Consider the following 13865-nt stretch of genomic DNA (forward strand, 5'->3'; position numbering starts at 1 on the left):
TAGTAGCTCAAGAGAAATGTCTGTCACCCATTGCAGAAAAATTAACCGGTTACGACTGAATCCTAGTTTGGTTAATTCTCGTTATGAAGCTTTCAGTAAGCCTATATGTAACATATAGTTCCTTTATAAAGATAAACAAAATTATTGCACATATAGCGTTGACTGACCCTGGGATGGTCTAGTCAGTGTCTATAACTGCAGTACTTCAAGAGCTCTAGGGAGGACAGCAATGAAGTTGTCATCACTATCCCTCCAATACTTTGTGACACCGCACTGAAGTGTGCAGAATAATGAAATCAGTGTTCAGTCGCATTCGTGGTCCTAACGGACTTGTTTCTTTCGAAAAAAGCTGCACATTCAAAATGCAGTACCTTAATTGCATACACGGTGACAATGAAAACTGGAATAAAGGAGTAACAACAATCCATTTTTTTGCGCTTTCAGCCAAAGTAAATGGCTGCGAGTCCAACCCATGCCAGAACGGAGCTACGTGTGTCAACAGTGGTCGTGGTTTCTCATGCATGTGCCGGGAAGGTTTCGAAGGACCGCTCTGCCAACAAAGTGAGTGTTGTCGTGCAACGCTGCACTGCTTACTGTCCAGCTAGCCATCCTTCACCTTTGCATTGTGGCCATTTCACTTCTTAACCAAGAAAACAATGCCATATTAATCGCTCACTTGCACCTATTCACCACTGCTGTTCGGTCATGTTGATTTATGCAATTTAAGGTTGTATTATGAGGTTACCACAGTACATTCGAAATGAGCTTGGTATCCTTTTCTTGAATTCTCAGTTTACTGTGAACGACGATTGGACTAGAACTGCAGCTTTTCGTCCACGTGTGGTAAAAGGAATCTGCCAAGATAGAAGAGTACCAGTTTGGACTTTGCACAATTGATGCTATCGAATAAAAAAAATGCAATGCTCGAAATATCTACGGCCTTCATAGTCTTGCCTTGCTTTTATGTGTCTTTGCTCCAACTGTTATAAAAAACTGAAGAAAGCTAGCAAGTGTGTGACATTGATAAGGCACTTTGCAACGTATACCTAGGTGTAGCCAAACCAAAAGTTATATGCGTACAATTCTTCGTCTTAGATTGCATCTAAGTGCTAATACGGCGCATTACCTTACTACGCAGACGTGGATGACTGTGCTTCTTCGCCCTGCCATAACGGTGGCCGCTGCATTGACGGCGTCAACTGGTTCCGTTGTGAATGTGCACGTGGCTTTGCTGGGCCCGACTGTCGCATCAACGTGGATGAGTGCGCTTCGAATCCGTGTGCCCCCGGCAGTGTCTGTGTGGACGCCATTGGAGATTTTGAGTGCCGCTGCGCACCCGGCCGCACGGGCAAGCGCTGTAATGTCGGTGAGTCTCTCCTCACTGCCTTCCCACCTCTTTTTCATTAAGCACTGAGGCAGTAACATAAACGTCTTTATTAGTTTAAATAAAATAATACTTGAAACACAATTGAATAATGAAAAATATCAGCCTCTTGACTGTTCCATGTACTTGCAAGTGCAGATACAATACTTCAATCTGTTGTGCAGATTTTACACATTGTTTTAAGATTATAGTTATATTACCGAAGTAGATTTGCCAAGAACGCGCAAGCGTGTTACATGTGAATCAAGTAGGTATCAGTGCCCTTATCTGAAGTGATCAAGGGATGCAGGTTTTTAAATGCATATCGCAATAACCTGAATCTTCAAGATTATCTGCACTGTGGGTACATCACAAGGACCGCAAGTCTAGCGAGAGCACAGACTGGAGATTATTTCCAGCACAAATGTATTATTTGATGTTACACACTCAGACCTCGATACAACAAACCTGGATATAACAAAGTAAATGAAGCATAGTCTTGCAATAGACATACTGTTAGGAATATACCTTTATAATGAACTTTAGGATATAACATACATATTTTGGTCTAAGATGCAACTTTGTTATAATGAGGTTTGAATGTACATGCTACCTATTTCATTGTGCTACTGTTGTGCAGAAGATGGAAAGAACACCAACTCACCCAATCCTTAACTTCCATTGATGTAATTTTTTTCTTCATTTTGTTCCAGTGCTTGTAACCCCAGCCTCTTACCAGCCATGCGAATGGAAAGGCATCATGTACCCAGAGGGCAGTCGATGGCAGGAAGACTGCTCCCTCTGTAGCTGCCATTCCGGAGCCGTGACTTGCATTCCCGTAAGTTGCCTTTGCCACTGACTACCCTTGAGTGTTATTACCAAATTGCCACTGACTGCCCTTGAGCACCATTATCAAATTGCCACCGACTGCACAGACCAGATGCACTGAAGCCAAATGAATGCCTGGTTAACGCTGAGTAAAGACTGCTGTACGTGGCACACATAAGAAGGGAAATTTTAAGGACTTGTTTTTTCTTTGTTAGACAACACTTAATGAAAACCGACAAACAATGAAGCCAAGGAAGGTATAGTAGGCGTTATTTGTACTCTTTCAACTGTATTGTTGTGATTATGGCAAAAATGTGGAATGCACGTTTGACACCATCTTTAAATGAGGGGATATCACATACCTGGAAACAAACTGCCACTAACGCTCGTGAAATGAGGTATACAAGCAAAAAGTGTCCTGTTTTAGTTTATATTATCTTTAATTCACCCTTAAACAAGTGTCCACTAGAATGTTTTAGTGGGATCTAAGGGCCACTGAAAAAGCTAGTTAAATCTTCGCAGTGAAAAAGAAATACTGTCATCCACCTTATTGCAGCACGAAACTACCCGTGAAAACCGTATACATTTTCTAGCAGAATGGTGGTTTCTCCATCATCCATGCTAATTAGGAAACACCAGCAGATCATAACGTGAAGATGAAGTAATTGATCATGTTCAGGGGCACAGAACATGGGGCTAGTTTGTATTGATCCATAGTGGTATTAGAATGCAAGCAGACAAGATACAAGAGACAGAATTAGGCTCATTTGTTATTCTGTCTCTTGTATCTTGTCTGCTTATGTGCTCTTAATACCACTAATTGATCACGATGATAACATTCAACAGCCTAAACTTCTTTTCATGACACCTTCCTCAATCTTGTGGAATTCCTCTTGAATGATCATTGGGGCATCAAACCCAATCAATTACGATGTGTTGACTGATCAGCTATATCACCTGCTTAGTAGAAGAGGAAATGAGAAAAAAAGGGAGCGGTCCCTGTCTGTTTTCCTCGTTAGAGTTGAAGTATCACAGCTGTTGCCAGCTAAGTTAAAAGCACTTTCATATCTTAATATATGTAACTCAAAATCAGCGGCATGATGGACACTACAATACACACACCCGGAACGTGAGAAGCTTGCAGACTTTTGTATTTCAATGGGCCAATGTAACTTCTGAGCTGGCATCACTGTATTTACTTCATAAATTATGCAGTAAAACAGTTTAAAAATTGTGAGTTAGACAGTAGAATACGTAGGCACGTTTTGATGTAACATATATGCAGTTCCACTTTTGTACTGAACCTGGGCAGCGTAACAACTTGCGAATAATGTGCCGAATATTTTTCTTACATAGGCTGTGCAGTTGCAGACAACAGCAGTTACAAAACATATGCGCTTTTTTCACAGAGCGTGTGCCCAGAATCCGGTTGCGACCCATCGGGACCGACAGAGCAATGCCCACCAGGTGAAGGGTGCCTGTCGGGCCCGCCTGCGGAGTCTTGCTTTGTGAGGCCCTGCGCACAAGGCGGGCAGCCCCGTGGCCACTGCGCACCCCTGCTGCCAGGATTGGCCAATCAGTCGTCCAACTGCCTCCCCAATGCAGCTGAGCCCAGTAACGCCTGCGCCAAAATCACGCTTCTTTTCGACCGCCGTGCCATGGCACCCGTGAGTCAATTGTCAGAAGACGTGACGCAAACTTTGTGCATTCCACACAACTTAAAGGGACACAAAAGTTTTGTGCCAAGTCAGCTTAAAAGTTTCGAGTTACTCTTAAAAACATTAACTGTTCTCAACTTCCCTACCAGGCGTTGAGTATCACAACAGAAAATAAAGGTCAAAATTAGATGCTCACTTGCCAACATAAACAATCGTCTGCTAACTTTTGGCAATGCAGAAAGACCTTAAATCTATTTTGCAGGGAACCACGGTGGAATCAGTCTGCAGCAACATACGGAGACTGTCCGCTCGGCGCTCCATCATCATTCTGTGTGCACAAAAGCTGACCGATGCCGACAGCATTGAAGTGACAGTGGTGAGTATTAGCAAATAAGTTCTGCTACCATTAGTATTCGCCGCATGTTCCATTGAAGGCTGCTGTTCCTAAGACTGGCTGTTTACACAGTTCTGACGCTTCTAAGATCCGTTATTAACACAAAATAGAAAGCTTGTCTAAGACAACCTCTTATGGTATTTCGGAACCTAGTCACTGAGGGAATGGTGAGAAGAAGAACACGCAAGTGCCTTTGTAATGAATGCATCACATAGAAATTCGAAACTGAACATTTATGTGTCACTAAGCCGGACTTGCAGCAACAGATGAATGAAGCTTAACTGTACTGCACCGTTTTGGTCTAGTCTGCGATTACACATCACCATTGCCTTAATTGACAGGCGCCCATTCTTGTTATCACTCAACATGTTGTGCCTGAGCTGCTGCTATGGTTGCTTTAGAAGCCATGATAGCAGACGTTTTCACTTAAACTTCGTTGAGCCTGTTAATAGTGCCAAAACACTAAGTAAACAACTTCAGGACAATGATGCACAACAGCTGTTACAAGTAGGGCTACCAACTCTTCAACGAAGAGAGCCAGGATGAGTACCTAGGGAGTCAGTGTGCATTGGGTCATAATTATTTTCTAACCGGATGGTCAGGAATAAACCTGAGACATATAGTTGTCCAAACTGCGATGGCACGGGTTTTGGGACGCAGTCTGAAAGGTCTGGACAATACCGCAAAATCCAGATAACAGAGCATAACACAAAGGTGCATTTGAAGACCTTTTTCAGGGGAGTCTTGAATTCAAAACTTTTGCTCCTGTCTGCACATTGTGACACCATCTATTCACACCTGCAGTCCACGCCGGGTCATCCATCAGCATCAACTTATGCAACAGTGAGCGAAACGGCACGGTCCTTGGCTGATGTGATCAGCCGCAAGCTCACCAACCACACGGTGCTATCTTCCGTCATTGAAGTGAAGGTGGAAACATCCTTCGTGGGCCTTGATCAGAAAAACACAGGTCAGTGTTTTACTGCCACGCTTCTACAAGGTTAAGAAAGCATCTGTTAAAAAAACAATTGACTGCCTTGACTTGTTGGTTTTCGGATCCTATAGACTACCTGCAGGTTACAAAATCACTGCGGCTAACAGCGCTATTTTCCGCAGATGAAGAAAAATGAGGGCACATGACACAGTGTTTAAGAGTTACTTACTTCCTGCATTTTAGTTTTAAATCTTTCTCCCATTAGACTTCAAATGACAGCACAGTGCTGGGTGTCCGCTTTTTCTTGTCCTCCTAAGATACACTGTTAGCCACGATGTATATATAGCGCTCGCCCAGCATTTTGTCTTGCTGAAAGTTCGAACTGTTTTCGGTATAGAACGATCTGAATTAATTTTTAATGCACAACTCTTTTCATGCACAACCAAGTGCAGTGATTGATCAGAGCACTGCCACACAAGCCGAGCCATTGCTGTGGATGCAACGGCAGCTTTTGGGTAGACACTAGTTGCAGAACTTCTGATATCCAGCTAAATATAACACATAACAAAGGTGAAGTTGCAGAGTCACTATGCAACTCATCCTTTCGCAAGCGCTAACTGAACCTGGACAATTCTCAACGTGCTCGCAGGTCGGAGCTACCTGCTCGCCGCAACAGTCACACTTGTCGGAGTTGCCCTTCTGGGACTGCTGGCGGCGTTGACTGTCTGGTTCCTGCGCTCCCACCCGACGCTGTGTCGCTGCCCGCTGCGTGCACCCATGACAGGCGTCATACCCAGCGTCAGTGGCAAGCTCGACGGCGGCTCGCCCGAGCCCGACAAATCCAACAACCAGAATGAAGAGAATATGCGGAGGTACCAGAACCCACTCCGCGCCGCAACGAATGCAGATGTCGGCGCGGAGGCCTCGCCAATAGATGCACGAAGCGCGGAGCTCTTCAAGCCGCCCTCGCTGGCCGCCTCGAAAAACACGAACAGGCTGTGTGACAACAGCGTCAAGCAGTGCGAAAAGGACAACCCACTGAGTGCACCCTGTCCAGCCAAAGTCTTTCCAGTGCCAGACGCGGATGTGGACACTGTAGTGGTGCTCGTGTGATGTTGGTCGGACGCTTCTGTGCGTGTGGACTGATATGCTCAATGACAGTTGCCAGTGACGTTCAGTGATGAGGTGCGCACTTGCCCCGCACTGTGGCCAGCCATGGTTCCCTTGTCAAAGGAAATCTTGATAACGGAGCTGTACCGTTTGGCGGCACCCTCCCTCGTTTGCTTGGGCAAGGAGGCCCCAGTGTTCCCAACACGTGTCGCTGGTCGTAAGCGGGGCAGATCCAAACATTCCCAGTGTCAACAGCGCCCTGTGCCAACTCCTGACGACTCTCGCAGACTTTTCACGAGGACAATTTATGCAGGTCACTCCTACAGAGTGGTTCTGCCACGTTAAGCTCAGAAGCAGCTGAACGAGACTCTTAGAAACAAGTCGCCACTGTGCTAGCCCTCCGTGAAATGCAGCACTGACAGCTCAAGTGCGCGGTGAAGCCCCTTCTTGCATGCACACCTTAAGCTCCTGGATGTACAGTGTATTCATACTCGCCAAGAGTGACTATGTGAAAGTGCTGTCGCAGAACGAGTAATTTGGTCAGAGGAATGGCTTTGGCGTGGAAACAAGCACAGATTATCTTTAAAAGCAGTACCCTGCACAAAGACAGCAGTGATACTATGCAATGTGTTCATTTTTTGTAATATTGTTCGCGCAAAGGTGCAAGAATACTCTACAACCAGCTTTCATCTTTTCCGATGGGATGTTCCCATTCCGTCGCATCTTCCGTCGTAGGTTTTACAAATATGGCTAAAAAAACAAAATAAGTGCTCAGAAAACTAGTACGTTTAGCGTTGGCCCATCGCGGACGATTTGTAAGAACTGCCGGTCAAGGACATTTTTTTTTTTTTCCTGCAAGTCTCTAGCGTAGTGAACGTTTCACGTGTACATATGTATATAGTTAGCTCCGTATGCGACGCGAGCACTGCAAACTTGGCAGTGTTGTGCACATCAGGAGTGCCTAATTTATAAGGGAAGCATGCAATTTGCCCGCCTTGCCATTCTTTCCGGTCCTTTGCAAAGTGTGCAGCCAAAAAGCTCGCATTTTCTACCCCCGCCTCCCCCCCGCCATTTATGCCCAGTACAAATTGCGCACAACTGGATCACATTCCAGCAAACAAGCTACGAACGTACGTCACGTCCAATGCAAGGTTTTATATGCTAGATCATGACAGCAACAACACTGCATTGAAAAAAAATAATTAAGATAGTATTCAATGCCGCTGCAATTTTCCCAATACATCACTGAAACGATACTTGGAGAAAATGTGACTGTACTCTTTTACAGTGTTTATCACAGTAGAAGTTCACCTGACATGGGAGTGATTAGGACATTGTGTTAGGGCTCTGCTTTAGCTCAAGCAAAAGATGTGGCTGAGCTCTACTGGGGACAGTTCTGGAACAACATGTTCTGAATTTCACTAGTTGCCGATGCCATCTGTGCAATGTTAACCCCAGAACTTCCCTCTTTTTATCACCTTATAGCCTCGGCTGTATGTGGGGTAACGGGTCTTTGTTATAACAGATGGCAATGCACCTAAGCCAACATGCGACAATCATGCGATTGTAATCTTTTGTACATTTTGATCCACTGCACTACGTTTCTGCCGTCGTCAGTGAGATATGGTGCAAGGACCTGAAAAAAAAAAAAATCTCTGTGTAGGGGTACGCTTTAATGACTATATCAGGAGTATATTTTATTAAGGGTTAAACAAACTTTTATAATGCGGCTTCCTTCCCTGCCCACTGTTTCTTTTAACAATGAACCAGACTACGTGGTGGGCCAATACAAAACATAGAACATGTGTTCCAGCCTTAGAAGTGTTCGCATTCAGCAGGAAAAGTGACAAGGTATCGTGCCACATTTTAGCCGATCCCATTCCAACCGACACGTCTGCAGTTATATACAAACATCAATGCGTTCCCTTTCATACTGTGCAGCCTGTACTGTTCAATTTGTTGCAATGAGCTTGTGAGGCAACGGTTGGTCCAAAGACCGTGCCTTCTTTCACTCCCGTGGCGGATGGACGACTGCAGTGACAGACTTCCTTTTAGCAAACATATCTAATAAAACTCGTGCTTAGTTTTCTTTTTTTCTTTTTCCCGGGATGCGCTTGAAACGGCAGTCTGAGCATGTGCGAGAGATGTAAAAGCCCGATGTGGCGTCACCAGTTGGCCCCACGGATCTCCAGTGAAAAAGTGCGTCCCCGTCAAGGACCTTGGCTGCGGAGAGAGATGCCACGAAAGAAAAACTCTAGTCTAGTCAAGAGTTTCCATCAAATGTTACGGATGCCAAGTCCGCAAACCGATTTACAGACAGCCCCGCAAGTGCAGCGAAGCAAATATCCGCTCACTTTCGGGCTCAATGCTAACGGTTTGCGTGGATGTGTGTGGCACTATGTTTAATGGCCTATGCTCAGAAGTGTGGATAAAAAAAAAATGTGTGTAGTTTTATGCCAGCTTTGAACTGCTTGATTGCGAAACAGCCTGTCAATGTGACTTTGTCCACTGATTCCAAGCATTAAATATGTTGCAAGCAAAGCACCTCGCTTATGTTTCTTGCTTCGTTTTATTTAGTGACAACTGTACAGAAGAAACTTGCACAACAGGGCCAGGTGGATTCCAACGCAAAAGTGGACAATGCAAGGAGAAATGAGCTCAATGCAGTGCTATCACGCGAAAATCGCTAAATCATCAACTTAATGATGTAAACCATTTTCTGGTAAAAGCAACGCTGTAAATCCTCACGCGAACACTAGTACAGCACAGCTACAACAGACGATGGTTCTCCGAGAGGCGAAGTGCATACAAACACGACTTAGTGGCATTACCATCTTGTGTGGTACGTACCAGCTACACTGTGGTCCCAACAATGCACTGCTTCGTAAAAAATGCTAGAGAAATCTTCGTGACGACCTCCTCGGGCAACTCACAACCTCTCCGTGACAACCTTAGATCAAGCCACTAGTACTATAAACATAGCCAAACGGCTTCTCGACAAGTCTTCGATGCTTTCTTCGGGGTTTCAACACATCCTGGTAACAGTTTGGGTGCTTGTCCTAAAGCTGTTGATCATCCCACCGAGTGTGTGATCAAATGAAGCCCCTAGGCTGCTGATCTACAAAGTCTGCTGACCAATGCCGGACTTGAGCTGTATACTGAAAGACTGCGTCTATTTAATGGTTCTGCAATACACTAACTGAGCAGTGTTGCAGACCTGGTTAGTCAGGTGAACATTGTTAAATGGACTACCAAAGAGAAGAACCACACACTGCGGTGAAAAAGTTTGTCTACACGTGTCACGTCCAAGCTTTGAATGGAAGGCTATGACTGGTCATTGAATACACAGTAGAAAGGTAGGCAGACTACAAATGCATATATGGCGTCATATCTAGACGCTTGGCACAATCCACGAAAAAGGAAGCATCCAATCAATCCACGACGCATTTGCCCAAGCAAGCATGTACCGCATGTATACGGCTTTGCTTGCACAGTTAGATGAGGTGCGTCATGATTTCCAGTTCTGAAGAACAAGATCTTGCTTCCATAAAAGAATAGCACATTTATAAAGCCATGCCTAGAGACGTCTTTTTTTTTTTATATAACATGTTGTCTAAAGTTGAAAAACTAGTGTACCTGAACCCCCCCCCCCTTTTAGGGTGTAATATGATGCATAAAAAGTAACAGGATCAGTAGTTCCTAAGCTGGTAAACAGGTCTTGATGGAACTGTGGAGAAGAACAATATAAAGGGCAAACCAAACAAACATAATTTGAGTTTAAGGTCAAGTGAATGGCACAAGTCATGAATATTTTGGCAGAGTGACAGAAGCAATATTTCTGGCAACACTAGCCAGTTTTTGACAAGATGCAGGACCAAAATGGCACTTACGGAAAGTGGCGAACCATCAATTGGTCAAGGCCTTAGGCAAAAAGCCATCTCTGGAGTTTACATAACCGTCAAGTTCTACACTCCATGCTTTCATTTTCTAAACTGCGTGACACCATATAGGTGTTCGCATACTTATGCTAATAAACTTGCTAATTCATAAGAGCTGGTGAAAGTGACATTGGCGATTTCTGTAGTGAGAACAAATCAAGCACAAAGTCACATTAGTCTCCGTGTGCCAAGCGAAGTGATACGGTAGCACTGCGGCCAATGAAAACATTCACCCCTGCAGAATCTCTAGAAGCAACTTCAGCACACCAAGCAGGAAAGTCCACAAGAGAGATATCTCCTCCGTCGGACCGATTTCGTCGGCGGCATCATCTTCGTACACTGCAGCGGTATCCCGCTCGCGACTGCCTGGTTGATGCGATGCGGCGTAGCCGTAGTCATGAAAGAGCAGGTTCTCCGTCGAATCGTCCACTCGAACTTCGAGTTCGAACCTGCTGAGCTCATGCGATGGATGGCCATAGATGCCAATGCCCACTGGCCGTCCGAAGCTCCGCGGCAGGTCTACGCGCTCACGGCCACACGTTGTTGACTGCAAAGGTACCGATAGTCATGAAAGTAAACTTTTTACAAGTGAGTATCGAATGAAAGAGTGAAGGAATAACAATTTTAATGAGAGATACTTCATTTTTAAGTTTTATTGTATGCTGTCCCAGCTACTAAAAGAGCAATTCATAGCTGCTTGGCGAGTTGCATTTGCCTGCCGACCTTTCCCTATGCTATTCAGTTATCAACTAGAACTTCTATGTGAAACACAGAGCTGATGAAGTGTATACATTATTTCTGATGTCTGACAAACCTGTTAGAAAAGGCGAAGAAAAACAGCTAACGCAGTCAACAAGACTGGGCAACCTTCTATGTTGATTGCTAAACTAGTCCTGCCTGAAGGTTTGCGAAGCCAGTGCCTTGCTTATACAGTCGAACCCCTTATAAGACACACTGATGTCAGATACAAATTGGTATAAGAGACCCAAGCGGGCCTACTGTGGAAGAGGGGATGATAAGTAAATGCATACATGGTATCCTAATTATAAGAGACACCTCTTATAAGGCACAAGAATTGCGGCCCAGTGCATGTCTCTGCTAAACGGGTTCAGCTATATAGTCCTTTGGTAATGTGCCTACTTGTATTAAACATAAGCACAGAACAAAACATAAGCAGTTCACTCTCAAGCAAAAACCTGTTAATATCGACCTTGCTGAGAGAATTCAATACTTCTACCCCGAAAAATTAGTTTTGGCGGATAGTGAAGAGAGGGAAAAGTGTTATAAAATAATAATGTTGCAACCTACCCACTTATAGCATTAAGTGACAAGGAAGTCAGTGTAGATTGCTCAGAAAGATAAAAGTTGACTTGAAAATTTTGTCCTGGTCAGGGATTTGAACCCAGGGCCAATGGATTTTTTCACAGTGGTAGCTCTACCATCAGCTAGTCTATCGCAATGTGAGGAAAAATTTAACAGCAACAAGTGGACAACTGTTGGCATTTGTACTTGTGCCTTTGTGCCAGAACAGAGGTTTCTAGGTATGCTTCACTGGCATTTACCTGGGCGCAATGATTGTCCAGGTCAAAGGTAGGCTGCGCATTCCGCTCAGCCACGTACAGGTCGGGATCTCCGGCCAGTGGGTGAACTAGTATGGTGACGGCGCCAGGCTTCGAAAGGGTGTAGTAGCTGTAATTGCCAGCGCCAACGGCACCGGAAACCTTTTCACGGAAGCCGGTCGGCTCGCATGTCGACCGATGAACCCATAGCACCAGCAGCGCGATCACAGCTGGGTGCTGAAGAGCAGCAGCATTGCTTTCTCGTTTGTGCCCTGTGATGTAAAGCTTTGGGTCAACTGAAGACCACGGGACAAAGTAAATGGTGAAGAGCTTGACGAAAGTTTATCTGATGAAGCGACACGAACTCAGCAGTCACAAACCAATTTCTGTAGGTGCTTTAATGCCTCGACTTAGTCAGTGACTGCAACGTCTTCACCACCGCAATGGCAACTCTCAATTGCACTTGCAGTCTTGGCGAAAACAAGTCTGCTTGTCAAGAGATCGGCTCCAGCGGCACGCAGCGTTCACGAATTTTTCATCTCGATTTACACTCGAAGCATTCGCGGTGCACGTCAGAGCGCTTCGTTGGAACCGGAGACACCCGATTCCAACGCGCGAACCATTTTGACGTGATGGTTTCAACAGCGAGGACAACTAGCCATAGGTTACAGCACCAAGTGAGATGCTTGCAAACCCATTTCCACTCCCTATACTGCTCCCAAGGTAGTCTCCAAGGGCAACTCGCCAGCCAACATGTCTGTCAGCCAACGAACATAACTTCAATCAAGTATATGGTGTATCTCGGCTTCAAGAAACTGTTAGAAAGAGAAAGGTGTATCGTGCAGACTAATCATGTGTTGCACTTATCAGGTCCTGCATGCGGAAAGTTTACGTTTACGAAGGCACGTTAAAAATAAAACATTTTCGTTCTTATTAGATACACAACCAGACTATGATCTGTGGCAAGTGCTGTCTCTTAGAATTCCTTGTGGGCGTTCAGAGCAGGGCCATTTAAGGTTACATCGTTGCAAGTGGCGCCTAAATTTACTAGGGACAGATACAGGAAAAACACCAGCAAGCTCGATAAGTCTTTGTCGTCATTCTGTCTTCGCGCTATAACTTTCGTCATGTCATACCGACAAGCCCAAACTGCCACACTTCCTAAGTCTATAAAGTTGCCTGTTAAGGTGAGGCGGGCGCCCAAGCATTGACTGTCCATTACAGCAAAACATCGCCAGCTTCGCACCCAAACCCGAAGACACACCGCTGACGATATCGTGACAGATATTCGCAGCACAAAGTATGATGTGGGCAGCGCAGAAAGCGACGAAAGCTGCAACTTCTGACATTCGTTATGGGTCAGTATTGAACTTCGTGTTCTGAACGCAAAAAAAAAAAAACGCAGTGTTTTGGACGAAGTGAATGCAATTATAAACAGGAAACGAAGCCGAGTGCCCGCACACCCATAAGGCAGCAGAACGCCAAGTCGACGCATCTGCGCTGGAGCTAAATGCTGAACAACCAACTCAAAGTAACATGCTGACAATGCACCGAATCGACGAACGTCACCGGCAAACAATGACGAACGCGCTGTTGTGTCACTCACCGGAAAGTAAACACCGGAACCACATCATCGACGACGTGACGGAACTAAAAACACGCCAGTCATGTCACCGCCACGGGCTCCGTTTCTCTGCTTTCACGAAACAGGCAGAGCTGGCAGGCGAATTTCGCGATGTCAGCAGTCGGCACGTAAACGCACAAAGATGACGCAGGTGAACAGCAGCGTACGGCGTGAATACAAAAACAATATGATGAGTGGCGTAGCGGCGCCAACATCAAATCGACGCAACAATCATACGGAAGACGCGTGATAAATGCAGCGCATGCTTATGAGTGGGTTTGCGCTTGGCCGCTCTCGCGGGCTGTCGGCACATCGGTAACGTTCAAAAGTCGCACGCTTTCGCAACCACGTCGAAACGTTAGGTAATAAAATATTTAAACGAAATAAAACGCCATTAAATACAGCGCGGTAGCTGTGTGCCAAGGTGCAGCAATGAAACTGAGAAAATTCCACAGAC

At 45.3% G+C, this 13865-nt stretch overlaps 2 protein-coding genes across 2 annotated transcripts in view; one reads left to right on the plus strand and one right to left on the minus strand.

Annotated features, from left to right (window-relative positions):
• Ser (protein serrate) overlaps positions 1-8828 on the plus strand; it is a 133126-nt gene extending 124298 nt beyond the window's left edge. The window contains exons 10-16 of the mRNA XM_075867064.1: positions 445-561; positions 1139-1366; positions 2077-2201; positions 3601-3858; positions 4112-4225; positions 5048-5213; positions 5827-8828. Of these exons, the coding sequence (XP_075723179.1) occupies positions 445-561; positions 1139-1366; positions 2077-2201; positions 3601-3858; positions 4112-4225; positions 5048-5213; positions 5827-6290 (1472 nt within the window). The 3' untranslated portion in view covers positions 6291-8828. The remainder of the gene's footprint in view (positions 1-444; positions 562-1138; positions 1367-2076; positions 2202-3600; positions 3859-4111; positions 4226-5047; positions 5214-5826) is intronic.
• A 9-nt stretch (positions 8829-8837) lies between these two features.
• Positions 8838-13767, minus strand: LOC142765670 (UPF0669 protein v1g209471-like). Its single transcript, XM_075867066.1, has 3 exons — positions 13391-13767; positions 11788-12056; positions 8838-10772 (listed from the first exon to the last, which is right to left on the minus strand). Exons 1-3 carry the CDS (start codon positions 13416-13418, stop codon positions 10455-10457), a joined length of 615 nt encoding a protein of 204 aa, XP_075723181.1. The 5' UTR covers positions 13419-13767; the 3' UTR covers positions 8838-10454.
• Positions 13768-13865: the final 98 nt, after the last annotated feature.

This window comes from Rhipicephalus microplus, chromosome 6 (genome assembly GCF_043290135.1).
Source record: "Rhipicephalus microplus isolate Deutch F79 chromosome 6, USDA_Rmic, whole genome shotgun sequence".
Lineage (NCBI taxonomy): Eukaryota > Metazoa > Arthropoda > Arachnida > Ixodida > Ixodidae > Rhipicephalus > Rhipicephalus microplus.